Consider the following 25,935-nt stretch of genomic DNA (forward strand, 5'->3'; position numbering starts at 1 on the left):
GACCTCTGATGTTTCCTCATTTTGATACAGGCCTTCCTTCTGGATAAACACTGCTCTTGCAATTACTTTAGATAGATATGGCCTTGATTAACGTCTCATAACGAAATCAAAAGATGGAGCCTTATTAACTATTGTGTAGATATAAAATAATTACACTCGAGTCAAACAAAAATTAATTGTCTGCTGTCTTTTTGTCTAATGTAGCAAATCAATTTTCATTTCATAGAATTATTAATTCATGATTTGTAATTTCCACAAGAGGCCACTGTAGACTCAGTGTCATTTGTGTTCCCTCATCTCGGATTATATCTAACTTTTCATTTTGGGGTAAAGAGGCTGATTTAATGTATTATGGAAGTTAGACAGTCTGTGAACACAGATACATCACAAGAAACATAAATCAATCATGTTGATTTGAGAAACCTAAAAAGAATTCCCACAAAAGCCTATGAGATCCACTCAGCTCAACCTAATTTAAGAGAAGCTCTATTAAACACATTGTTTAACTGGCAACTGTGTGATTTTAATCTAGGAGGTGCACACTGATAAAACAGAAGAGAACATAAACATCAGTCTGGATATAAAAAGAAAATACAAATAAAAATGAGAAACTAAGCACAGCATTTATTTTCATTTAACATTGCAATGCAAAAAGGACAACAGCAAAGCAGAGCTGTATCACTTACTGGTATTGGTTAATACACATAAATAACTCTTAATAATAACATGGGTATTACTATAAATGTTACAATATAAATGCCTTCATTTGGAATATTAACAGTCCTTTGTTACACATGTACAATCCCATTTTGCCTATCATGAAACAAATGCGATAGAGACTTCTAGAGAGTATGAATGACCCAACAGTTTACTCTTACTTATCAAGATTAAACTTATTCTAAATTATTTGGGTGGTTACGGCAATAGTGGCCCTGGTAGTTCTAAGCGTATCAGACACTGAACAAGAATATTTCAAGAATTATTTTAGATCAGAATCAGTCTTCATCCTAGAACCATAGGGGTGGACAACAAAAAATCCACATGCCATTATAGGCCTTACTAGCTTGACAAACTAGAAGTATACCTTAGATAAGCAGTAAAATTCAAATTATTCATGTTGTATATTCTTTGGAGTCTGGTTTCACTACGGTTTGCATATTTGGGTTATTTCATTTATCACGCGTAATCAGTCGTGAGTTCATATTTACAGTATATTATCCTAAATGATAAATCTATAAAGTCTACTGTCAAATAATCTCCATAGTAAATACTTGTAAATGTTTGGTACATTAAGTCCTGTAAACAAAGAAGAATTCCTTTTTCGACCGATTGTTTGTTTGTCTGTACAAGATTGATCAGATGGCACATTTCAGCATTTCACCAACGGAAAGTGTCTCAACAGGATTCAACTGGCTGGACTGGATGTGTTGTTACATTTATACCCAGGAGTCCAGTGGTGGAGGTTTGTTATCCATGAGGCCCACTGCAGGCCTGCCAGCTCTGATGAAGTGTTTTCTTTCGCTTATCGCCTGTGTCAGGGAACACAGACAGCGTAAGTCAATTAGCATGAGAGGCACAAATCCCAAGGAAGAAATTCTGAAAAACTAAATCCTGCAGCCAAACTCTTCAACTCTACTCCAACATATAAAGAATGAATTACATAATATACAGTGATGGAAAGCAAATTTTGTCATTTTAGAAATTCGGAATTCATAAAGACATTCAATAAATTCAAAAGAATGATTACCTGGAGATTGTCTCTTTCGACAACAGGCCCCTTTCCATCTCCAACTCTATCATTTGGCTCTAAGGAGGAATATACATCTGCAAAGGAAAGTAATAATCAAATTAGCAGATGATGATGCAGAAAACTCAAAAGAAACACTCATAAATCATTAGTGTATCAAATTGTATCATCATTGGCAGCTTTATAGCGACACAATCTTGTAAATGAGTCTATAATTTCATTATCATGGCATTGTTAGCTGTAACAATTTCATATTACTGAAAGTTTCACACTGTTATATAAACAGTGGAAACAGTGTATACATTTACTCACTCAGAATTTTGACACTACAACATATCGATGTCTTTTATTCATCATTCACATATATTCCATACTTGCCTCATCCTACTTAGGGTTGCATGCGTGGGGGGGTGTTCCTTGTTGCCATTGGGCAACAAGCAGGGTAAACCCCGAACAGGTCATTAGTTCATCACAGACACAAACACCAACAACCATTTACACTCACCCTCCTTACCAAGGGTCAACTTAGAATCACCAATTAGCCTAAACTCCCCACAGAGATGCTTTAGCCAAAATCTGAAACCTTCTTTCAATGAGGCGACAGAGTTAACCACAACACCACTCTACTGTTTCCATTGAGAGAGGACATTGTTGTACAGGCTTGAAACAATAAAAAAATAACATAACTAAAAAATAAAAAAATAACATAACATAAATAACTTTCAACAAGAGTGAAGTGACAAATTTAATGCTGCCAGAGAGAGCAGCGCTGGCTTCACCTTTGTCAGCTAAAAGCTGCCTTGTTCAGTTCAATTTGAACATCACTAATAAATGTGTTCATTTTAACCTTTTAAAGACTGCATTTCCTTTAGCTTTACATAACTAAACCCAGTTTTAGAGATGGTTTAGGTATGTTCACTTCCACTAATCTTTGATAAGACAGAGTATAGTCAGTGTTCCACCAAGTGGTAGAGCAGAATGTTAAAGGGTTAAAGGGCTGAACATAGATTTCCGTATGCTCCCAGTTGGTGCCTCGCAAACACACATTTACATGTTATGCTGTTTTACTGCCATTTGGGGGCAATCTCATGTGAAACAATCCAAGCTGTGGGTTGCTCATTGGTTGTGTCAGGGCTGTTGTTGTTCCGATGTCTTCCTTTGACTAAGACAGAAGTCATAGTGGACAAAGAGTGGTGGAGTGAAACTTATAGGTTCTCAGTGAAGATTGTTCAGTGCAGCAGTTGTCTCTTCTTTTCACATATACTTCTTTGATATTTATGTTTTTTTCCACTTCGCCCTTTTTGTTGTAAAATCAATTTTTAGCCCCTTGAACTAACTTTCAACCAGTCAACGTTTAATTCAATGCATAACGTCATCTCCGGAGCCAAAGCATTGTTACTTTTTATGTCAACTTCACATCTGTCTGTCTGCATTGAAAAATCTATATATGAAAGATACCTTTGTGAAGGTATAAAACAGCCATAACGTATCTATGCACAGCACAGTTTATCTTAACATGTAATATAAAGTTTAAAAAAAGAGCACATTCATTGATCTAAACTGAAACCCCTAGAGACAAAAGCTGACTGAGGCAACTAAGTTCAAACGTGGGAATAGTGCTATTTCTCCTTCAAAGGGTGTTTAAGTCTTGTTATTGACAAAGATGGCAGCCTTGAGGAATAATTTGCCTTTTAATGGGAAGCTAGAGGTCGCTCTCAGTGTGGGGAAGTGGATACCATTTATGAAAAATATTCAAATGAAATGAGATTGGTGATGCTTGAGCCTGCTCTGCTCTGGGAGAGATTGTTCAGGCCAGTAAGACAAGTCTGTCGAACTAATAACCTTAGCAGCACATCATAATACGACCTGAGACTGAAAATACTGACAGACAATACTGTCCATGATTTGACGTTAGGATCTTCAGTGTATAAAAAAGCCTTTACTGTTCCTTACACTAGTGGAGACGTCTTTTACTCAGATGATATTTAAATAACACTTAACTGAAGGAAGGCATGCAACAATTTTCTGACCTTGGTTTTTGTCCATGAGAGGTAAGGTGATGTCATCACTGCTTTGCTTACCACTCTTGGTTTTTTTAGTCGTTCCAGAAGTTGTAGGCTTCAAAAGAAAAAGAAAAAGAAACTTCTAACTATGAGCATTTCCACACCATTTGTTTTTCATTATGCTTTGGTTCTGGTGAGTTCACTCAAAGATATCAATCCATATGACAACATGGATGTGGGGCATCTTGTGTCTTGGGGCTCAGAGACTTACTGCACACATGATTTTCTGAGCTCAGATCAAGCCCAAACACCCCACACTACCTTTCCTCCCCCTGAACAAGTATAAAATTTTGCTAATTTTTTTCATTACCAAGAAATGAAAGGAAATACCTTAAAGTGGCTCTTGCTCCAACCCGCTTTGTTCAGAGCGGTTCTCAGCTCCTTGTAAGCCCATATTGTCTGAAGTACGTGGGAAGCTGCCTTGGTCTCCCGTGCAGATTGACTGATAACAAAGCAATGTTGGTGATATTGTGGTAAACAACAGAACAGCCCTAAGACAGTACCGTCCGAATAATTAGAATTAATGAGATTAAATGCGCATAATGTCATGAGACAATACATTAAGACTGTGACATTATTACAGGCAGATATTAGGAAGTCTGATTATCCAGTATTTTTTTTAAAAAAATGTTGCCCATGCCAATACCATTTAATCAATTTAGCTTTTTATTTTTCAGTTTAGTTTGGAATCAGAACAATCTCTAAAATGCAAGTAAAGGAACAAAGCTTATCATTTATTTTAAGGCACCTTGACTTATTGATTGCCACGAGTTTCTGCACAGCATGACCCTGTATGAGCGCTCGAGCATTCTCTGGGTTATCTGTGATGATCTCATGAATTGTGTTCAGAATAGACACCACTGTGTCTCCATCGAGGTTCTTTGCTGGGTGCTGCTGCCCGCATGGCAGATTACCAATGAGGTCCCTCAGAGCATAACTCCCTGTGTCAACAGACAAGCAGACATAGAAGAGTTACTCTGAACCTGCAGGTCTTGAGCTACTTGAATGAAGGCAGCAGTTCTATGACAGTACCAATTAAATCTTTATTCCTTCTGTCAATGGCCAGGTTCCGAAGAGCAATGGCCACAGCTCGCACAACTTTGTCCGCATCTGAGCGCAGCAGCTCCACCAGGATAAGCAGCCCTTTCTCTTTTCTGATAGTTGCCCGAATGTAGCTGGACCACTACAAGTGGAAACAAAAAGTTGTTTGTCAGCTAAGTGATACCTTTGATTTGACTTGCCTTGACTAAATTGTTTTTTTGTTTTTTTTTTCCTTTTAATAACTCCCAAATAAATCCCCAAAAGCATCAATTACAATATATCAACATATACTATCACAATTATAACATAACAACTCAGATATACAATTGAATATGTTCTCTTGTGACACAAGATTTCACAACTAAAAGATTTGGTAAACCCTTTAATCTGGGAACAGCCTTTGTCTTAAATTATACTAACATTTGTGTCTCAGGGCATAATTTAGAAGACATTATGGAGCCTGTCGCAGGGAAATTCAGTAGAAGCTAGTTATTTTTGACCATGTAGGCTGATGACAAGGTCACTGTCCTTATGCAATAAGTTGATTAATGATGGTGCTTCAAAAACAAAACCAACCAGCTGAGAAAAAAGAAAAGCCTTAGGCATGCATCCCCTCAACCGCAAGCCCATAGAAGTTGTCTTGTTTGACCTTATACTATGCTGGCTGATTTACATTGAATTCACTTATAGTGCTCTGTTATGGTACAACTCTATCTGCACCACAGACAGGACATTTACAAATCATGACAGCATCTGTGGGGATCTCACCTTGATAATTCTCAGCTGTAAACTCCCCAATCAAATGGTAAATGGACTGTACTTGTATAGCGCTTTTCTAGTCTAACTGACCACTCAAAGCGCTTCTAACACTACATGCCACATTCACCCATTCGCACACACTCATACAGCACGTCTACATCTATACACACTACGTGCTTTTTATAATCATTCACACAACCATTCATACACCAACAGATTTATCAGTAGGCAACGTGGGGTTCAGTGTCTTGCCCAAGGACACTTCGACATGTAGCCCGTGGAAGCCGGAGTCGAACCACCGACCTTCCGATTGGTGGGTGACTGCTCTTCCTCCTGAGCTACAGCCGCCCCAAATAAAAAAATAGGACCGGCTTTATGCACAAGGTATACGCAAGTGTCACTTAATATAAATTTGAATTTTTATGCATTCTTCACAATATCACCCCTGTAGTCTGAGCATGAGAAGTAGCTTGGAACTCCTCCATGTACTCACAGCCCAATGTCCCGCAGCGAGGTTCTGCAGCGCTCCAGCAGCTGCCTCCAGAGTGTTGTTGTTGTGACTGCATGTAAGAAGAGAGAGGTAAAGCCTCACCACCTCTGGCTGGTACAGCAGCTCCAGGCCTTGAACAGAAAAGCAGAGGGATATGATCATCTAAAAACATAATAAGCTGTGTCATTTTCAGTGTAATTAACTATTAGCTTTCAATACAACAAACTCGGTTTTTGAGTGCAAATATATTCATAAGATAAAAAAAATTAGTGGTTTGGTAGGTTGGTTAGTTTTTTTTCTTTTTCTTTTGGCACTGAGCCAGTGGAGGTTGCTGGATGGCTGACAAGTATCATAAGGCTGACCCTGAACCATAACATGATTGTCATTCTGATTTGCATTCACTGGCTGCAGTGTGGGAGGCATAAGCTAAGCTCTGATCTCTTTTCCAGTGGCAGCCAGAGATTCACAGTATTCAGGCCTGCAGTAGTACTGGGATTTTTTTTCCCTTCAGTTTCTTTTTTCAAACAGCACGCAAAGCCGAGTTTAAAAAGAAAGAGAGAACATTAGAAGAGTGTTGTAAAGGTACCAGATAAAAGCACGTATAGTCTATGGGACATGCAGTGTTTTGAGGAAATGCTTGTACCACTCCTAAATTGCCATCGTCCTCTAGGTAGTGCAGGGAAAAATGTTATCTGTCTTTTAGTTGATGGGCCATTTCACTTTTGTAATGAAAGTGTCCTGAAGTGGTGCAGGTGCTGGTGTGTGGTGCTGCATTTAAATGACTTCTCTTCCAGGCCATGCCAATGTCATGCTTTACAGCAAACAGCCTAACACAGAGAGCAGGTACTGCACTGACATTTGATAATGTTACTCTATAACAATGATACATGATTGGCATTCTGTTTACATTCAATTTATAGTAACAGGTCTAATATAAAGCTTGCATGCTGCAGTATTTGTGTTGAATGTAAAATGCAGTGTGAGGCTGATGTGGAAATGTTTTCAAAGATGTACCTTTAATTAGCTCTGTACGTTTTGGTAAATCCAATGTACTGTATTTTCTGTCCATAAATCCATTTTTCCAACCTGTGCATCACAGATACACACACGTGCACACAAACACAAACACCAGTTTTAATAGACAATAGACACAAATAGACATTATCATCAAATTCACTGCAGAGACTAATCACTATATCACTTGCTTGAAAATATTCAGGATTAATGAGCTGACTGACCTTGACTGAACCACTCTTCTGATGCATATGGATTGGCAGGAAAAGAAGAAAAAACAATGTCAGAGAGTAGGTTATCCTGTATAAGGACAAAGCAGCAGAAAACACACAGCTCCTCCAAGTGGCAACAAGCTCAGTGTTTGGCTTTGTTCTGTAGCTTTGTTTAAGGCCATGAAACTTTACATCACCATTAAATCTTACTTTATTGTTTCTCCATGAAGTACTTCCTGCACAAACTGTTGCAGTTTATCTATAAATCATCATTTAAACAGTTACTTATTTTCAATGAATTATTCAACGAATTAGTTAAACATCCGTGCCCAGTTCGGAATCATTTTCAAACCTGCTCTAATTGTTACTCAGTTGCATGGTGTAAAAATTCCATAACAGGTGCAACTATATACAAGACAGCTTTTTTATATTTGAAACCTGGCATTCCTCCAGCAGAGCAAAATCTATCATCAGCTCCCTCGTGTGAAGGGATTTGAAATATTCAGCCTCTCGACTGCATAAAAGCCAAAATATGAGATGTGAATCCTGAATGCGCAAAGCAAAGACAAGTCAGCAGCAAATGGAAACTTTCAAACTGAGAAAATAGTTGTTTTTTACAGAGTCTCTGATTATTAAACTGTAAGGTGGATCTGTTTCACGGTTTAAGATGCAAAACTGTCCCAGGTCTATTCAGCCCTGGGTTATTTCTTTAGTTTCCACTAAAAGAAAGAAAACATCCTTAAATTCAGTCAGTCTCAGCTCCATTGAATAGCGATGGTCTGAATTGGAAGAAAAAAAACACATTGAAGATATAAATATAGCACGTCTGCCTAAAAATTAGTATCTTAAAAGTATCTTAAGTGAACATGCCTCCAGTGTCTCAAAGCAAAGCACCCTGCTCATTTTCCTATGATTATAAAACCGTGTTTTATATGCTTGTCAATGATTTTCATCAATCATAATGTTCTGTATTGTTGATCATTTTTTTCTGTGAAGTGATAAACTAATATATATTCATGTATGCTTTAATTAGATTTGAACTTTGAGCATAAAGACCTTGTTATGAATGTCAAGAAATACAGAAAATACAGTGCATGTCACCATAATGCAAGAAGTAGCAAATCAACCTTTCTCAATTGATGAAATTCAACTATTGCGATATAAGTCTACCAACCTTTTGGTTTTTTCCCTGTAAAACTCTCAGACTCCTCCTTCTTCTTCTTCTGATGCCCCCCTGATTTCATCAGATTACCAGTGTGGGGCTCCTGAAATCGCTCAACTCCTGGTATTTCTTTGTGAACATGATAGGACAGGTTTCGAAGAATGCAGACGCAATTTTCCACCGACTAAATTGGGAGCAATGGCAGAACATTTCAATCAAAGATGTTGTCCAGAAGGTAACACATACTGAAAATCTTCTCACTTTGAGAATAAGATATAGTGATTCCTCTTATCAAAACTGAGTGACTCTGGAAAAGAATATCCAAACTTTGATTACTTGCATTTATTGCTGGAATCAAATTTTTTTTTTTTAATGAATCGAAATAATCTGTGATTAGATTTCTACACATAATGGCTTTAATGTACAATACAATTATTCATCATAACTACATCTCATTGATATTTTTCTGATGACTTGAGCAACCTTGTTGTCAGTGTCCTTGTTGATGACCGCTGACTGCAGGGCATGAAGGAGTGCGGCAACCAACCCATCACACTCCCTCAATCTCTGTCGAGCCTCTGCCCCATCTGAACTTACATTCCTGCAGAAACAACTCTGTCAGCAAAGCTGCACAAACTCCAAAGCGTTTGTCATTCTTTTTTTTAATTCATGACAGTAGCCACAGTTACCTTAGGCATCCAGAGGTGTTCTTAAAGACGGTGGTCCACTCCGCATTCTGCAGTTTGGAAGAGTCTGCCGAGTGTCTCCTCCTCCAGCCTGAGTGTGGGATGATGATTTCATCAGTCAGTGTTTGAAGTCCCTGGTTAATGACTGTCAGCTTGAGTGGCTCATGTGATGAGAGGTTCCACAGAGTACCTGCAGTGCATGCAGAATAAAGTTGTAGAAATAACTTGAAAAGTTGCAGGCTTTCGCTATTGTGCTAAAAACTTCTGCTGTACCTGTGACTAACTCTTTGACCTCCATGCTGCTCGACTTCCTAAGCAGTCTAACTAAAGCTTGGATGCCATCACAGTTCTTAATGGCCATTTTGTTGTTGTGGTCTTTTCCATAAGATATGTTGCGCAAAGCACCACAGGCCTTGCGATGGACTTCAGCTTTAGGATGGTCCAACAGTTCCACCAAGATCGGCACCCCATTCAACTGGCGGACCTCCTGTTTTATTCGGTCATTCTCATAACACAGGTGCTGCAAATAAGCTGCGGCATTGGACTTGACAGGGTCCATTGGATGGCTAAGCATCGAGATCACCTCATGCAGGTTGGGGTCTCTCCAGCGTGGGTCTCTTCGGATGCTGTCCAGGCTTACCATGCTGCTGCGTTTGTGGGGCATCTGCAGGGTCTGTGCTCGGCACATGGCCTGAAAGAAAGGATTCAGGTTCCCCTCCAGCTGGGCCATGAAGGCATCATCATAGCCACTCCTGCAGAGATATGGGTAGTCATGTGTATTGTACATGTACAAATTAGATCAGTAAAGATGTATATATTTTAGATATAATATATAATATATAATTTGATCAACATTTTGAGAAATGTACTGTAAATTGAAAAAAATATCCTGTCTTTACCGGATCATAAAATTAGGTAACTGCAACTTAAGATGAACAACCACATATGAGCTATTACACCATCTCATCAATTATTTAACAAAAACTAAAACAAAATGCAGAGTCAGCATGCGAAATACTAAGTACACGCTTACTGTTTCCATGGGTATTAAGAGTGTAAGTTGCAGCCAGGTGTTGCTAATCAAATGCACTTGATTAATTGATCATCAGCAAGTATAAGCACCTCTATAAAAGCAGAGGTTTTGGCACTTTGTTGGTCCGGAGTATTCAGGTGTGTTAACACAATGCCAACGATAAATTATCTCAGAGAAGTAATTGTTGCTGCCCATTAATCTGGGAAGGGTTATAAGCTAATTTCCTATCAATTTGGAGTCCATCAGTCTGCCATTAGAAAGATTATTCACCAGTGAAAAACATTCAAAACAGGTGGAAATCTTCTCAGAAGTTGATGTCCCAACGAAGTTCACCCCAACCTCAGACCATGCAATGCTGAGAGAAACTGCAAAACACTCTAAGAGCTACATCTCAGAATCTACAGGCCTATCAACTAGTTAGTTGGGTATCAACTATGAACAAATATAGTTTGCTTGGAAGGGTTTGTAAGAGAAAGGTTCTTCTCTTTAAAAAGAACATGATAGCAGGGCTTCGGTTTGAAAAAGTTGCATCTGAACAAACCATAAGGCTCATATAATAAAGTCTTTTGGATGAATGAGACCAACGTAAAAATGTTTTGCAGATCCTATGTCTGCAAGGTGCCCAGGTAATCACAGAGTCGACCATGAACACCTCTGGATAGAAGATGATCCCCCTGTCCAACAGCTAAAGCTTGGCTGAAACTGGGTCACACAGTGTTACAATGATCCCAGCATACAGGCAAAATCTACTTTAGAAGGGAAAATAAAAAAGGACAAGAATCAACGTGTTCTAATGACCCAGTCAAAGTCCAGGCCTCAATCTGATTGAAATGCCATGGTGTGACCCTAATAAAGCTCTACATGAATGAATACCTCCAAACCGGAATAAACTGAAGCAGCATAAATAAGAGTGGGCTAAAATCCTCCAAACCGGTGTCAGAGCCTCATACCATCAAACAGAAAAAGATTGCTTCAAGTTATTGCAGCCAAAGGTGGTTCTCCCAGCTACTGAATCATGGGATGTACTTAGTTTTTTTATACACTGATTCTGCATTTTATTTTTCATTTTTGGTAAATGAATAATAATGAACATTTAAGTATTTAGTTAATGTTAAGAAGCAGTCAGGACCAGATGCTTTTTTTTTTTATCATGTAAAACCTTAAGAGTTGAAAGAGGGCACACTTTCTTCTTCACATTACTGTTTAAATACACCGTCTTGTCTCAACTGGCAGAACTGTCACCGGCTCCGCTACCAAAAAAGGATTTTTATCCTTTGAGACTTTTTCCAGGTTTAATTTCAATCAATGCTCAAAAGTGTTAAAGCAGAAGCACTTTTATTTCAACACTTTAATTACATCTTGCATGCTATTATTTAACTTACTTTTCTATGCAGCGCTATCACTTGCTATAGAGTATTTTGATGAACTGATTCTTATACTTAGGTGAGGGCTCTGAGACTTTCCACTGGTTCACTCAGACAGACATGTGACATATCAATTTTCTCATCTAATTCATAACAAGAACTGTGAATGTCAATCTGTTACTTTAACATTGGACATATCGAAAGAATCAGTTTCAGCTGAATTTCTGTCTAGTCCACCTTTTATGAACAGTTCTATCATTCCATATAAGCCACAGAAAAGATTCTGACAGGCAATCACACTAGAGACCTCTTTCTTTATCAATTTTGCAGCTGGCTGCTGGATCCCTGATTGACACCAGCTGCAACTTAAAGGGGAACTCCGGGGCATTTGAAGCGCGTTTCCATTGCTAGAGGTTGTCAAATACTGATAGTAGGACACAGAGAGGTGCAAATCTGCGCTCCCTGTGTGGAGATCGCGCTGTTCGCACAGCGTGTCATGCGAGGCTAATACGTGGTGGCTACGGGGCAACTGCTAACCCTTCCACGTAAAACAACAACTTGCACACAGCAGAAACGTCACACCACTTTATAAACCATCCGACAATAAAGTCACGACAATACATGCCCAGTAATATTGTTGTAATGTTTTAAATACTTGAACGCAGTTTTTCTAGAGAAGATAATTGTTTTGTATATGGGATTATCGTCCATCGACTCTTTTGGGCTTTCACATGCGCGAGCCTACAACCAGCCGGTGAGTTACATGCTGTTTATAAAGTTGTTTTGTAACGTCCCCATGCCAGTAATGTGAGAACCATGCATTTGGTTTTGATGGTAAGGCTTGTGACTTTATTGTCGGATGGTTTACAAAGTGGTGTGACGTTTCTGCAGTGTGCAAGTTGTTGTTTTACGTGGAAGGGTTAGCAGTTGCCCCTTAGCCACCACGTATTAGCCTCGCATGACACGCTGTGCGAACAGCGCGATCTCCACACAGGGAGCGCAGATTTGCACCTCTCTGTGTCCTACTATCAGTATTTGACAACCTCTAGCAATGGAAACGCGCTTCAAATGCCCCGGAGTTCCCCTTTAACTCCTGTCTATCTGTCTTTCTATAATTCACGCTGACTCACAGGAACAGGATGGTATCCTCTGGATGTCTGTGCAGTAGAGTTTTGTGTTATTATCATAGCATGTCTTCTGGGACTGAATTAGCTGTGATTATTTTTGCACTGTTACTGTAGCAGCATGTGGCATGACGGTTTTCATGTTTTTACCCTATTACAGACTTTTTTATGTTGACAATTGTTATTTAGGTATATCGTCGTTTTAAAGTGTTTATATTTTGATAATTTAAAAGCTTATGATTTCATTTTCAAGTTTACACACATTCAATACAAAACCGTACATTTCAGCACAATGCAACGAGAATCTGACAACATTCGGGCAGGATTCACAGCTGCTTTAACACTTGGTGATTGGCAGGTTTGATGTTTGGAATTGTAGTGACAATCAGTCACACAATCAGACACATAATTAGTGAGGGGATTTGATTCCCTGGTATCTCCACTGCTGCTTGAAGAGATTTCTTGAAGGACTATTCTCAATTTTTCCCGACAAGCAACACTTGCAAAGCAAAGCCACAGACCCAGAATTCAGTTTGGCAATGAAAGACGTCACCTCATTCAAAGTGAATGACAAACCAGACTGTTGACACCTGAAATGTGTGTGCGTGAATCCTGCCACACACTAAGCTGTGATGTAGATCTGCAGCACTGAAACAAAATAAATAGTCTACCAAAAGTGCTTTGGATACTCTGTCTAAGAATCCCATCATGTTATTACACAGATAATAGAATTAAATAAGTTAAAATAGTAAAAAAAAAAAAAATGTATTATCATGGCTGGTCATTTCTAAAGGTAAGAAACAGGCACAAAAATGAAAAATATTGTTATCACAAGCTGCTAAACCTTAACTTTCCCTTTCTCATATTTATCCACATGAATAGCAGTCAGTGTAAGTGGGTAAATTTAACTGAGCATTGCTTTGAAGTTGTGGCCACAAGGAATTGTGGGACAAAATTATCTGCAGTCTTTCGAGAAGCGCTGAAGAGCCTTCCCTTTGTTTTCAGAGAATTCAAACAGCTCCTATCTTTGATACTTCAGGGTCGTTTCACTCAATTAGAAGATTTTGAAAACAAAAAAAGACTTTTTGACCCCAGTCTGCTCTTAGAGCAGACATTTTCACATGTCAGCTGTCAAAAGTATTTTAATCACAGCAGCATTTGACTTTGGGTGGGGTGCAGCTCTTGTGCATGCTGGTTCATTATGTTTAATGTCATTCATTAAACCTGTGCATTTCCTGCTGTGACAAGTCAAAATGTCTGCAGTGAAAAAGTTCTATCATACAAACGATTGATCAAAGATGGTGGAGTGCAAAGCAGCTGTTCGTTCTTTTTCCCTTAAATGTAAATGCTGGACTAAAATGTACATATTTGAATCAATCTGTGTAAAAAAAAAAAAAAAATTAAAAATCACACACAGCCTAACATCAAGGCATTTGATCATATTTTGCCTTCATGTTGTAATAATCTTAAAACTTGACCATTGTGTTATGATGACGATTAGTAAAATTTGCTTCCACTTTCTCTTTACGGAGAAACAACACACAATTATCACATGATCATTTCAATACTCAAACTGTCCAGTTTGAACTGTATTTTAGCCCATATTTCAGAGTCTATCCATTTACCCAGCCTGATCTGGGGTGTCAGTAACATTTCATCTCATGCACCATTCTCTTACCTTGTTCTCGAGGGCTCCCTGAGGAGCTCCATGGTGGTAATTGGCCTAAACTGGTGGATTCCTCCAAGAGTTGGATAACTGCCAGCCGGGAGGTCAGTTTTCATGTCCAGAAGATTCTCTCTGTCCTCCTCTGTCTGGTTGCCAAGGCCAGTGGGGGCAAAGCTGTCCCTGAGGAAGGGTAAGGTGTAGTGAGCCCCAGGCTGGAAGTTTTTGGTTGGCAGGTAACCGTGGAGGGTATAGCGTGAAAGGCTTCCATATCCTGCGCAGAGGTCACCCCCGATACCTCTGTAGGCATCAGGAATGGTGTACACTCTACTCTGGCTGTCTGTGTTCACTGGATGAGTCTCTTCGGGCTCCAGCACCAGCTGAGGTTGGGGAGTTGATGTGGTGTTGCTGCTGGTTGTGGTTGACATAACAGACTCAGAGGGCTCAGCGTTTGCTTTAGAAATAGCTTGCCCAGGGGAAGTGTTGTCTTGAACCTCCGGAGCTGATGTCAGATCAGGCGTATCTGATGTGTGGACATTCTGCTGCTGGAGCTCTGAGGTTTCTTGGGTCTCACTTGGGGCCTTTTCACCATCTTGTTCTGCAGCTTTGGACTCCTATAAGGATTGATGCACCACAACAGTTATCTGCAAAAGTTTACTTAGAAGCTGTGTCTCATAAATCTCATTAGTCTCAGTGATCTGGGCTCCTCTCCTTTTAAATGCCACTAAATTGGTTTGTTCGCATTTAGAGCAGGATGTATTTGGCTGGAATGTACTTGGAATTGACCAAGCAGGTTTTCATTACATGCACTGTGTGTTTATCATTTTATTGAAACTCTTCAGTCCATCTCTTTTCTTTTAGCAGTGATCAATCATCATCATTTCTAAACATCGCTGGCTTCACGATCCTCTGATAAATAATTAATTATTCTTTCCAGCCCAAGAATAATGAATTCCCCTTAGTTGAAAATTAGTTTATATTGGACTCTGATGAAACAACTTGAGGTCCAGCCACTGTTTAGAAGCAGAAGAAATTGCAGGAAATTCAATTGTTTGGTGTGGTAAATTGATTTAGATTTGAAATCCCTTGTAGCAAAGTTGAGAAAAAAAATAGTTTTTTCTTCAAATACACACACACACACAATATATATATATATAAATGAATCAGAACTAAATTACAGGTTTCAAGTGAACTGGTCTCAGCAGTCAACCAAAACCTTGATTAACAAAATGCTGTAAGTCAGAAGGTGGTGATGAACCTCAGTGTCTGTCTGCTGTGGGGTGTCGGTTTCTGTGGAGCTTTCATTGGTCGAGGTCATCACAGAGGCGATGGAAGTGGGCGTGTCCAGTTCGTCGGCACAAGTCGGGTTCTCCTGGGTTGCCTCTTTAACCTCTTGGGACAGGGAGAGTGGAGGGGGCCCCTCCAAACTCTGCTCCTAAAGAATACACACACACAGTCATTGATGAGGCCGTGTAACTGTGGCGTAAAATTCAAGCATTATTGGTTTGTAATGTAGGCACATTTGTTTAGATTATAGACAAACAATAAAGTGAATAAGTCAGTCTTGATGGAATAAGAATGCCACACTTAATGCTGGGTATAATGTGACATGAGTTCAAGCAGTAAAATACACTCACTTATATTTAAATGAGATTCAGGTAAAAAACAAAAACTTTTTTTTGACAAAACACAACAACAAAGCCAAAAAAAAAAAAAAGAAAACTCTACAAACCATGTTACCATCATTCTCTAAACGGGCCCATGCCCATGCAGGCAGGTATGAACAATAAGTACATTTGAAGAGTATGTGGCCTCTAGTGCTCGTGTGACCAACTGCATGTGAAGGATAAAAATGGCGTCCATGATGAAGTTGTTTAGCCCTGACCATGATTGCTCTCTCGCCCAAACGAATCATTTTGATTTCTCATACCAACCAAGTCATGTTATTTCATCAAGCCAACCAAAAAGTGATGTTTGGTCATAAAGTTGTGTTGTGTTTACGTGTAACCATGGCAACCAGCAAAATTACATCCATGACGGTGATGATTGTGCTGTAAAAAGACTTTTTAGTTTTTCTCCAGCCATGATCTTTTCCTAACCCTGACCAAATAATACCTAATACCAAAATTCAAGCAGGAAGAGACTAAAGTATTTTGATCAAGTGTGGTCATGATACTGACTGGTTTCTATCTCGTGTCTCTCAAAGGCCCATGCTTGGAAGCACAGGAGTTGGCTTTTTAATAGTGAGTTGAAAAATGAGGTTTGTGCTAATGTGGAATATGAGTATTCCCCTCCTGCGTCTTCTTGGCGTGGTACTTTCACAGGTGAGGGCTAGGAGCTTTAGGGGTATTAACAAATTACCTATATGACTGTTTCAGTGGAAGGACTTGTGTGTGTTGTATCTCAGAGCCACTGTACATATATCTGGACAATCAACAATATTTCCTTTGTGTATAATGTCTAAATGAACAAAATGAGTACACATGACTATAGAATATAGCAAAAGCCTCTTTGCAGTGATCATACAACATTAAAGAACTGTGGACCAATACAAAAGATAAGAGATTAAATAAGCAGCTGCAGGGTCTCATATAATCAGCGATAATGCATTTAATATTGCAATCAGGTTACAGTAACACAAAGTAGAGAATTTCATGAGAGTAATCTAATATGCATGGTCAATGTGGTTTCTTATGCACGTGCTCACTGGAGTGTGCTGAGACCTGAATTCTTATTTAGATTGAATAATTATCTGCCTGCTTGAAATTGACTAAGATACCACCCAACTTTCACAGAGCTTATTAAAACTTTGGTTTTAATATCCAATAGGTTACTTCATTCTTACTACTTCATTCAACTGACAAGCACTATTTCACAAGGATCCTTTCACAGACCAAACAACAGAGAAACAAGAGAAGAAATAAATTCTGTTGTATGTTTTCTGTATTGCTTTCCTAACCGTCATGTTCTTCGTTAAACACAAGGGGGAAAGATAAAGCAGCGTTTTGTTTTTTTTAGATGTGTGTGTCTGCACCGGGTCTCTTAGGTACAGTTTTGTAGGTTAACTCCACTGTTGGAAACATAATGCATAACATATTTGTCTGGTTGTCTGCATCTCGGTCTGATAAAATGAGCACTGAACTTCTTGATGAACTTTTGATGGAATCTCCATGTTTTTCATATCCAAGAGACTGATGATCCTCATTGTGTTATGAAAACATACATAAACACGCTCCCTTGATTAAATGCGGCAGCATTGTAATGTGATTAGACGTGAGTCAGTCTGTTTACATTTACATGTAAGTGATTTGGTGAGACCTAATTCTTGAGGAAACAATCCAAATGCTGCTGCTCTTGTACAGTATGTGAGTATCTCTGCAATTTACTCGTATTTACTTCAAGCAGAACTTAAATTTGCTCTCCCTTTCAACATAATGTGTTTAATTTGACAGAGAGGATGAATTATTCAGCATCTTGATCTTAGAAAGCACCAGAGGCCATTTTTAACTGAATATACTTTTTATACTGACTTCTTTTACGAACTTAATGTGTCTACAAAAAAATTTACTTACTGCACCACTGATCTCAGTGAATAACTGATTATTTGATGAAAACAACCAATCAAAGCAACAGAACATAAACAAAGGGAGTCATTTCACTGCACCAATAATGGGTCATTTTAGTATTTGAAGTGCTTATCTAATATCTAAATGAATTTTCATTTTGAGAAATAGGACTCAATCTGCTCTTAAATGTGTCACTTATATGCAGAGAAACATTGTGCTGACAATGAAAAGCAGATAAATTGTTAAATCTCGCCCACAATCTCTAACAAATTCTAAAGCTAACCAAATCAAAGCACGCCGCACAAAATCAAGCTGCAGTGAATGACTGCCTGAGTGTGGAGAGGCAGAGAGCTTCATTTTCAAACACCTCACCAAACACAAGAGCCCCTCATATCCATGTACAAAATGTGTTGGAGGAAAGAGGAGATGAAAGGGTCACTCAGAGAAAACTGGCAGAGGGGAGATGATCCTGGCTTGAACACCTTTGGGGGATCTTGATTGGATTTTGTCCGGCGGAACTAAATGAACGTTTGGCCAAAAGACAGACGAGGCGCCACTGTCCTCTACAGACGGCTTGATTAAGGATTTGGAGGATGATAATAGGCTGGACATGGGCCTGTGTGCTGTCTCTGTCTGATTCAAGCTCCAGGGAAGACAAGGCCACTGCGAGTCAAAGCTCATTTGAATAACTCACTGCACCATCAATGAGTGTGCTCATAGAGCCAAATAGGTCAAGATGATGTTTCTGAATCTGACTCGGCTTTCAGAAAAAAAATAAAAATCAAGAAGCAGTACATAGATGTAAGGTGCAGTGCTGCAGGAGACAGAATGACACAATTAGCATCTTGTTCTGGTCAACTTCCTGGTATCAAGGCCAGCTGCAGCTAGGGTATTATTTTAGGAGACACAGAGTCTGATCTAATGATGTGCAAGTTGAGATTTCGGTGACCAGCTCAAGGGCACATCAAGCAAAAGCCATGACTCAAACTTCTGACAAATCCATTAAAAAAAAAAAAAAAACGACTTGAAAAATGGGCCCTCTGGATGGAAATTGCATGAGTGATGCGGAGCTATTTTGGAGAGATCCAGCTAGAGCATAAATTGGCTTGAACAGACAGCTTGTCTTTATCAGACTTTAGGACTGAAACAGTGATGCCACCACAGGATAATAAAACATGACATCAGCCCATTGATGTCAGAAAACATTAGTCACAACTTTGTCACAACTCTTCTGCCTTCTACTATCTGTTGAATCAGCGGGGCTGATGTTTTTAAGATGAGATTCAGAGAATGTGTGCACTGCAAATGGAAACTGCACTGAAATGGTAGATGCAATGAAAGCCCTGTTTCCTGTGAGAAAAACATTAATACATCATGCTTAACCTGAACACTCTGGGCTGCAAAAAAACAGCTTAGAATGACACTCCAGATGAAAAAGAACACTCTGAACCTCAAATAGTTAAATGCTGCATGGTCAATTTTAATGCCTCACTGATACATCATGGCAATGCACTTATTCAGAGTCTGTGCAGCATTAACCCTTGAGATAGACAGTCTTTTCTTATAAATACAATCAAAGTTAACCCCCCTTTTAGGATATCCTATGTAATTGCATACACATACACGATGAAGATGTAAGCATCATGTCACCATGCACACAAGGAGACCACACCAGCCAGCAGTTAGAGGTAAGGGAGTGAAGCAGTTGATGCCTCCTTCATTCCTCATGACAGAGGCAGAATGCAAAGCTGTGCAGTGTTATAGTTCTCTGCAGGAAGAACAAAAAAAAAAAAAAAAACAGAATAGAGCTAATAAAGCCATTCCAACACACACTTACCTCTTTCACTTCAGCAGGCATTGCCAAGTCTTTTCCCCACAAATGATGAACAGGATGTGTCCCCGAGTGACACGTGTGTTTCTCTGCCTCTGCTGAATTTTTGCCTTCTTTTGAGCATGTGAGGCAGTTTCAAACGCGAGCAGCCATCCTTCCTCTCTGCTCCCACCAACACACGTCCGCTCCTTCTCTCCCTCCCGCTCTCACACTCTCTGCCTCTGTTTCTCCGTCTCTCACAAACACACACTGGATGCACCATGCACACATTTGCTCAACACAGACGTTCTCCCCCTCTCTCTCTCTCATAACTGCACTCCTCCTCTGATCTGTGCTGCAGTTAATGTGTGCGCTATTAGCAAGGTGCTGAATCAACTGTGAGATGCTGAGCCTGTGAATGGCTTGGCTGGGTGCAGAACCCTGCAATCCCTGAGCTCTCCCCATATTTTCTGGCCACACTGGTGCACAGGCAGAGTGCACACATGCACGCACACACACCATTCCCTGTGGGCACACAAGCAGATGCAGCTGGAGCACAGAGCAGCCCGCACTAGCACAGTCCCGTGTCACCCATGTGCAGCATATAAAAGAACGAGGGATGGGGGGACGAATGGGTGGGGAAGGTGTATAGGCACCTCATGCAGCAGTGGGAAGAGAAAGACACTTCTGCTTTAGCTAAAGATTTGCTTTGCAAAGTGAGTTACACAAACCCCTTTTCACAACCCATCACTGTCCGCCCACAAACCCACTTCACACGGCACCTGCTCAATTCATTCTGTAAGAGTCTAAACAATCAGGAAATGTGCTGTAGATCCTTCGAGCACAGCTGAGGAACTGCTCCGCCTGTTTTAATAAAGGTTACCACATATTTGGATTTACAACAGTGTGGAAATCACAGCTGAAATAAGACGCAATCCAATTTGGCTATTTGGCTATAAAATACAGGATTGTGATAAAAATGACCCTCTAAAGTATGCTGTATCAAAGCACCTGCTTTGAGACTACAGGTAGCCAGGTTAAAATGACTGCTATCACCGACTGAGCTCTGCTCTTCATCAGCTGTATTTCTAATTGATTTAAGAGAATCCCCCAATATTACTGATGGATCTAGGGGCATTCGGAAATTTTTTTACTTGCGTTTTGGAGCTCTCGTCTCATCCTCATTTCATCAGTCTTTCTTTTTCATTTGATCTAATCTCTCTATGGGCCATGCAAAATGACTTGAAATGTACGCATCATTATGGTAGAGGGAGAAATTGGTAATTTGACACTTTAAAGGAAGTCTTTGTTCCACTAATCAAAAGATCATCCATAATTTATCTTGAAATCAAATAAAAAAAACATCTGACGTGTCCTTTTCAAAGCTAAATCAAAGCAACTTTCCTGTAACACAATTTTCATATTCAAAGGGTTCACTGACACGTGAAAACTTATCCATTTGATCCAGAAGTAGTTTCTGTGTTTCCCTGCCCTCCCACTGTTCCAGCTCTACATCCAAAAGCTACACCAAATGGAAAATACCAACATTAAGTCTCCTGGTGGTTTTTTCCCAAAAATAGTCAACAGAACAGCTTCATGAAAACAGTTTTTTTCTTTTAGAGCTGTCAAAACAAACATTGAAGCAGGTACAGAAATGGTGTTTTTTGCCCTAAAATCTAGCTCTGCCAACAGCAGTATTGTGAGCATTTATCACTACCTAAACCATTGTTGTTATTAAGCAGCCAGCAGATGACACAAAGTGCTGTTAATGGCTTTTTAAAAAGCTCACAAAGTCTGCACTTTAACAAACCTCTATTTAGAATTCTTGTCTTCAACCTTTTTCTCTGCGTTGTACATTCATCTCGGGATGAAAAAGTTTGGACGCCCCAGTGTGTTTTTCTATTACAAACAGTAAAGTTGTGAGAGTAAAATATGACCAGATTTCGAAACAGCATGATCATTTTGAGCAAGATTACTTTTGTGAGGGGAAAGAGTCTGAGACAAAAGATTTGGTGGACACCCAGCATGTTCAGTTGCACTCCCCTTGACGAACTGCTCATGATGGCTTTTAGCAGAAGCTAAAAGTCTTTCACTTGCTCTTTGGGGGATTTTCGCCCACTCTTCCGGAAAAAATATTTCTAGTCCTGAGAGATTTGGCGGGCATGCACTGCTTACTCCTCATGATAACAAACAAAATAATATCCACAGATATTTCCTTTGATCAGGAGACTGTGAGGACTGTCAGCTTGCACCTTTTAAGGTATACCATTTTGAATTTTTAAGTGGTTTAGGGCATAAGTCGTAATCTTTTCATCTTCTTTTGCCACTTGCTGCAAAACAAGCCCAAAGCATGACCGATCCACCCCTGTGCTTAACAGTTAGAAAGCTCTTTTCGTGATATTCTGCACCATTTTTCTCATTGTGGCCAAAAGTTATATTTTTGTTTATTCTATATACAAGACTAGTTTCCTGAATACATGCAGCGTGTTCATATGTGAATTTGCAATTTGCAATTTGCGCAGTTGACACTGAACAACAGTGCAGCGCACAAATAGTCTAAAGAGATTGCAAAAGCTTCCTGAAGGTCATCTGCAGTTAACACATTTTGTCTCAATACCAAAAGCATTTCTATGAGAAAGTGTTCTTTGTTATGTTTATCCAAGTATGATTGTGCCGTTACAAACCGAGGAAACATCTTTCTGAAAAGCATTTACCATATCTTTGCAGCCTTCTTATGTTATGTTGACCTCACTGTTTTCATTTTCATGCATCTTTAACTCCCAAACTATTCAATTCCACAGAATTCTTTAACTGTAATTGAAAAGAAAAATAGCTGAACATGAATGTAAATATCCAGGCCTAGTTAAAGTCATACATGACCCAATTTTAACATTTAATCTTTCTGTTCTTCTGTAAAAATGAACTGGAAGTCGACTGGGAGTAATTGTGAGGTGATTGTCAGTCTCATAATGGACGAGACCTTTTAATTCTTATCATTGATTAACTTCATTTTATGAATGTATTTCTACACAGTGTCAGCCTTTTGCATCTGTGAGCCATGATGAAAAAGTTTCTTTCCATGATTTCAAAGGACACATACGCAGTTCAAACCACAATCCAGTCATCAAGGACATTACACGCATCACATCCACTCGCTGAATAGAGAAACTGACTCACTATTGATATAACAGAGAGGGCAGCTGTGATTCAGAGCCTGTATCCACCTGATGTATGCATATCTTTAGGTGTGTCAGCGTGTCTTGCCTGCAGACTCCGTCATTTTCACTCAACTGCTTTTAACTTCTGGGCATTAATATGAGCCTGCGGTAACCCTTTTACAGTGATCTCATTACTCAGTCAGTTCAGTTAAGTGGACCTCTCAGATTTAAACCCTCAGTGACCATTTACCCTTTATCACTCTAACGCACTAACTGCCGTCATGGATGCCAAGCTTTAACGTTGAATCTTTTGGAGACTGTTCTCTGCTGGGTTCGCTACATGTTCGATCATCATGCGCAGAAGGCTTTCATACATTGAATTTAACATTTCCAATAACTTCAATCTTGGCTATTCAACAATATCATTCATAACACATTTTATTTGTTGTGCTATATCACTGTCTGCCATATTATAAACACTCAAGGACACCTCACAATATATCATATTATAAACATACCAATATAATAACAGAATTACACAGAAAAAGTTTTTTTTTTTAAAAAAGTGTAGTTGGCCCGATTACATTAACACCATAAAACACATCTGAACGAGCTTTATGTATTTTGAACTTTACACCTATGTTCAGCTGACATGCAGCATTAGAGATTTCAGAGCATCTGAAGGCTCTGGCACCATTGGTGCAGAGACAGACAGCATGGCAGCTGATCATGAATGTAAAGAGAGGAAGGGAGTGTAAGGGAAAGGCCTGGCAGACATGAGGGAGCAAGATTATGGCGGGCTTTGAGGTAAGAAGGAAAATCTTGTAATGAATACATTGATGAACTAGGAGCCAGAGGAGCTGGGCGAAGATGGGGGGTGATATGATCAAAGAAAAGTATACTGAGTATGAAACCAAGACCTTTGATTCTTGTGGCTATGCAGACTGGACAGTCGTCAGTAGAAATACTGAAGGGTTTTGGAAAGTTTGGTCTTTGAGCCTTTTGAGATGAGATGAGATGATGATGAGATTCAACTTTATTGTCATTACACATGTAGCATAACGAAAAGTAGGTTTTGGCATCTCACCAGAAGTGCAAATAGCATTAATAAATAAATAGTGCATTTTTACAGATGAATAATTACAGATGAATGAAATACAGTGCAATGAAATACAAATAAATATACGGATTAAAGTGCAGTGGTATTATATACATCTATATACATCTATATTGACAGATTTGGGAGGAGAGATTGGGGAGCAGAGATTTTATTTCATTTAAAGTAAAAAAAAGTTTGACATCCAGATGTTAATAGCCTGAAGACAGTATAGCCATGAATGTATATTCTATTATGACATTTTCAAAGGGACTCATGGTAAATATACGTGGTGCCTGGAACCATTTTTATCCTGACTCAACATTGTTACTCTGTCGAGGTATAAAACACAGTGGGCAGTTCTGCTGATCCCAACGATAGTCGGATATAGGGGGATACAACACCCCACTGGTTTTATTATGCTTCATCCCTTGGTATGACGTTCATGAATTAGATTTCCTTAAGATTTATGTCCATGGCAAATGTTTAGCACCAAGGCAGAGAAAGAGAGATAGTAGGGGAGGGGGACTGGTAATGGTACAGCAGGCTTTCATTTACTCTTGTAAAATGTTTCTCTAGGGTTGTCCAAGTATTCTAGTCGATTAATCCCTTCTTAGCTACTGTATATCATTGTCACCATGTGGCGATAATGTCTAAATAGAGATTAAGGGGGTGGAGAGGGACAGTACACAGAGGTTTTGCAGAAACATTCACGAGTCTGGAGTGTTTTCGTGCTTCCCATCATTCACTTAGCAAATCTGTAATAGAAAATTTGGAATTTTTGAGTCATCAATTCTAAACTTTGATTATTTTTAGCTTTATCATACCTCGGTGGCAGTATTGTGAAAAACATTTCAATCGAAAAGCTTTGCTTTGTTTGTGTGTTTACAGCATTTCTGGATTTGAATTAATATTTATTTTATTCCTTTACATTAAGGATTATTTTGATGTGTTGATAGATGATTCTAACATATGAAATAGCATTTTCATGTTGTTGTTCTTAAGTGTTCATTTCTCCTTAGGTGTAAAACAAGTGAGTTTTAGTGGTCAAAATATTTTAAAATGCTTGAAAGCGTCTCACGTTTGTATATACAAATTCATCCCCAGTGTTGATTGCTTAAGCTTTTATACAAATGTCCTCAGGATTGAGTCTTTTGTGTGACCTCCTTGTCACTTTACATAGCAGAACAAAGCATTTTGCTTTATTTCAAGAATCTATCGTATTCAAAGCTGCGTTTGTTCAACAGTGTAAATATGATGAATGTAATAATAGCTGCGTAATTTTCAAGCTGTCCCACAGTATCCCCTCAGGGTCTGTGGATGGTGGCAGAAAACTCGTTAAAAAAAAACGAAGGAACTTATTATCCAATGTAGCATTACATTCAGTTACACTTCTTGAATACAAAAGTGGATTCAACAGTGTTAAACCAGGGACACATATCTCACCATAACAAAGAACCTGAAGGACATGCAGGACGTAAAGTGGGTGACCCCTATACGATGTGTTAGAGAAAGATTTTCTCTCATATCCTTTGTCTAACATTTTATTGGAAATGCATAACCAACCTTGAAGAAGAAGAAGAAGATTTAATTTCTAGTCTTCACTATCACACATATATGTAACAGAAAAATGTTCTTTATCGCAAAACATACACAAGAAAATAACACAGAAGACTAAGTAGATTATTACAAAATGTTCAACACTGCAGCTTTACAAGAGCTTGATAACCCTTCTGAAGATACTCACAGGCTCACTAGCAAATTCACTTTGAAATATAATCTTTAAAGAGTTAAACCCCCCCCCCCCCCCAGCTTCAAGGATAACAGACTTTTGTTTATAAATGTCTATCCAGTGCCAGTTATGCATCAAAAACGACTCTGTTTAATTGAGCACAAGCAGAATACAAGATTATATGTTTCTCCAGAAGCGGAAAGCTTGCAGCTTTC

General features: G+C 39.1%; 1 protein-coding gene across 2 annotated transcripts; it reads right to left on the minus strand.

The window, feature by feature from the left end:
• Positions 1-600: 600 nt before the first annotated feature.
• arvcfa (ARVCF delta catenin family member a) lies at positions 601-20,146 on the minus strand. 2 transcript variants are annotated; one of them, XM_075456052.1, is made up of 16 exons: positions 19,762-20,146; positions 15,617-15,793; positions 14,374-14,972; positions 9,448-9,926; positions 9,178-9,364; positions 8,972-9,089; positions 8,501-8,672; positions 7,339-7,356; positions 7,115-7,186; positions 6,104-6,231; positions 4,843-4,993; positions 4,559-4,751; positions 4,141-4,252; positions 3,778-3,865; positions 1,748-1,824; positions 601-1,529 (listed from the first exon to the last, which is right to left on the minus strand). In XM_075456052.1, the coding sequence occupies exons 1-16, from the start codon at positions 19,780-19,782 to the stop codon at positions 1,437-1,439; spliced, it is 2,685 nt and encodes an 894-aa protein (XP_075312167.1). In that variant the 5' UTR covers positions 19,783-20,146; the 3' UTR covers positions 601-1,436. The 2 variants fall into 2 exon arrangements, with proteins under 2 accessions (XP_075312167.1, XP_075312168.1); XM_075456053.1 differs by lacking the exon at positions 7,115-7,186.
• Between the last annotated feature and the right edge of the window lie 5,789 nt (positions 20,147-25,935).

This window comes from Odontesthes bonariensis, chromosome 22 (assembly GCF_027942865.1).
Source record: "Odontesthes bonariensis isolate fOdoBon6 chromosome 22, fOdoBon6.hap1, whole genome shotgun sequence".
NCBI classification, from domain to species: Eukaryota; Metazoa; Chordata; class Actinopteri; order Atheriniformes; family Atherinopsidae; genus Odontesthes; species Odontesthes bonariensis.

Bases quoted from the DNA above. Each gene is read 5' to 3' on its own strand.
- arvcfa (XM_075456052.1), bottom strand. From the start codon at position 19,782: ATGCCTGCTGAAGTGAAAGAG. The intron at 4,752-4,842 runs GTACTGTCATAG...CTGTTGACACAG, and splicing joins AAGGAATAAAGATTTAATTG to GGAGTTATGCTCTGAGGGAC. The intron at 3,866-4,140 runs GTATTTCCTTTC...TTTCTTTTGAAG, and splicing joins GGAGCAAGAGCCACTTTAAG to CCTACAACTTCTGGAACGAC.